This window comes from Plasmodium gaboni, chromosome 3 (genome assembly GCF_001602025.1).
Source record: "Plasmodium gaboni strain SY75 chromosome 3, whole genome shotgun sequence".
NCBI classification, from domain to species: Eukaryota; Apicomplexa; class Aconoidasida; order Haemosporida; family Plasmodiidae; genus Plasmodium; species Plasmodium gaboni.
Genome location: NC_031483.1, coordinates 158,983 through 162,174, shown reverse-complemented (window position 1 = coordinate 162,174; position 3,192 = coordinate 158,983). Strand labels below are relative to the sequence as shown.

The 3,192-nt window shown below is 18.1% G+C and overlaps 1 protein-coding gene across 1 annotated transcript; it reads left to right on the top strand.

Annotated features, from left to right (window-relative positions):
* Positions 1–633: 633 nt before the first annotated feature.
* On the top strand, positions 634–3,161 carry PGSY75_0305300 (putative membrane protein; the record flags this gene model as incomplete). The annotated part of the gene is made up of 1 exon (XM_018783911.1): positions 634–3,161. A coding segment is annotated over one exon (2,528 nt), but the record flags the coding sequence as incomplete, so codon positions are not given.
* Positions 3,162–3,192: the final 31 nt, after the last annotated feature.

Genomic DNA, 3,192 nt, shown 5'->3' with positions numbered 1-3,192 from the left:
TTGCCTATTAATTTAATATTTCATTTTATTATTATTATTTTTTTTTATTATTTCATTTTTTTATTATTATTTTTTTTTATTATTTCATTTTTTTAATTCTTCAGAGGATATATATTTTTTATTTATTAAATTATTCGATGAGTATATTCTTTCGATAATATCAAGGAAGTGCACGAATTTACTTTCATCTAATTTGATGCTTGTTCCAACACTATTACTATGAATATTATTATTAATAGTTCTTTTTGCTTTTTCTTTTTTTATATAATATTATATGTTTTTTAATTTTTTTTATTTTTATATAAGGAAATATTATATATTATAAATAAATATATTATTTATATATTTTTTTTTTGTTTAAAAAAAAAAAAAAAAAAATTAATTATATATATATATATATATATATATATATATATATATTTTTTTTTTTATATTTATATACCTACATATATATATATATATTATATTAATTTTATTTACGTTACCTCCTGATTTGTTTGTTGATTTAATTAGATTCTCATTTGCCTATTAATTTAATATTTCATTTTATTATTATTATTTTTTTTTATTATTTCATTTTTTTATTATTATTTTTTTTTATTATTTCATTTTTTTTAATATTTGTAATTTTTCATGATGGATGTTTATAAAGAAGAGAACGTCGATTCGTTGAATCATCAAGAGGAAGATTTCTCAAGAAACTCAAATATAAACGACGAATATTCAGAATCGCATTTAAGAGATAATGTGTATGAGGAGAGAGAAGATGAATATGTAAATAATCACAACATGATGGATGATATTCAAATAATGGTAGACGAACAAGATAATAACAATAATTACGATAATAATAATAATTATTATGATGATAATAATAATTATTATGACGATAATATTAATTATGATGATAATATTAATTATGATGATAATATTAATTATGATGATAATATTAATTATGATGATAATATTAATTATGATAATAATTATGATAATGATAATAATAATAATAATAACAATAATAATAGTTACTATGATTATAATCAAAATGCTTATGAAGACAACGAACCATATGATGATTATAATGATAATAATAATAATATTAATAATGATAGTCAATATATCAATGAGATTCAACATCATGAGAAAGAATTATATGATATGCCGTATGAAAACAATTTAAAGAATGATGTATTATTAAATATAGATAATAGAAAGAAGAAAAGCAATAAGTATGATAATTTGGTTAACAGTAATATGAATAATAAGAATAATAATACTACTACTTCAAATAATAATAATAGTAATCATAATAGTAATCATAATAGTAATAATAATAGTAATCATAATAATAACAATAATAAAAATAATAAAAATAGTAAAAACCAGGATGTGAAAGATATTCCATATTGCTCATTTAATAATTTGCAAGAAAATGAAGATAAGGATGGAGATAGAACAGGAGATGTGAAAAGTAATAATAATATGTTAAGAAAAAAAAACAGTGAAGAAGATAATGCTTATAACTTATTTAATAATGAGAAATTAAAAAAGCTTGAGAAGAAGAAAAAGAAATTATTAGAAAAAAATAAAAAGAAGAAAAAAGAAGATACATTAGATGATAAGAAATTTAGCGAAGTATATAATTCAATATATGAGAATTTAAAGAAAAAAAAAGAAGGTAAATATAATAATGATGATAATAAGGATATGATGTTGATGATGGATGATCATAATAAAAGTAATGATAATAATAAACATCATAAGAATAATAATAATAATAATAATAAACATTATAATAATGATGATGATAATGATTTTTATGAAATAAATTATAATTCATCTGATAATATGAATTCTGTTTCAAGTGTTGAAGAAGATACCTTATTTAATGATGATGTTTTAAAAAAATATATTATAGGACAAGTATTAAATATTATAAGAACATCTTTTCATTGGGCTATCACATCGTTTGTTTTATTTTTTTTATTTGAACATTTTTCGATATTTTATGTATATAGATTAATATCATTTTTGACTTTATTTTTGTTTACACCTATATCTATATATTTAGTGAAAAGAAGAAATATCAAATTTTTTCTCATCTTTACAAATACAGTGAGATTATTAATATGGGGATTTTTTATTCCATTTTTATATTTCTTATATAAGAGTGAAATAAAAAAATATTATGTTAACAGGACATATGAATTTTTGTTTAGTTTCTTTCTTTTATTAGATAATATTCAAATTAATATATCGAACTTAATTGATATTGATAATAATGGAATTGATTTTTTATCCAAAAAATATGATTTAAGAATTAATGAGAAAGCCAAGAGGAAATTTTTAACATTACATCAATTTTTTTTCGATGCTTCTTTTATTGTTGTTAATCCTTTGATTATATTTGTTATGTATTTGTTTAGTAATTTATTTAATGAGAATTATTATAAAGATGTTTTTATTTATACCTCATCATTTATCTTTTCTGTTATTACAATAATAACGTTAGTTGTATATACATTAGGATTAGAAAATGCAGATAATAATCAAGGCAATAGAAATAATGATTATTCAACAAATTATGAAGAACATAATACAAATGATAGTATAGAAGATATAAATGAAGATATTTCTTATAATAATAATGAAGACAATTTTGATAAGTATTATGAAAAGCAAAAACAAAAACAGAAATATAAAAAAAAAGAATTTCATTCATCACATACAAACAGTATAAACAATGGATATACAGATACATTTAATAATACATATCCGAATATATATAATGATCAAACGAAAAAATATTTAACAGAACGATCAAATCTAGAATATATGGAATATGTAAATGAAAATTATTCTTTACAAGAACAATATAAAAGACAATTTTCTGAATTAATTAATAATATACATATTATTAAAAAGGAAAATACATTATTGTTTTATACTTGTATGTTGTCATATCTTAATAGTGTTGAAGATATTATGATTCTTATGTTGATACCATTAACATCTATATATGTATCTGAATTCTTTTATCTCAATAATATATTTATACAAATTTTGATGGCTGTAATATTAATATCCTTAACAAAGTGTTTTGAAAATATTTCCTATTATTCAAATAAGAAGAATATAATAGCTCTCAAGGATATATTCATGTAAAAAAAAAAAAAAAAAAAAAAAAAATAA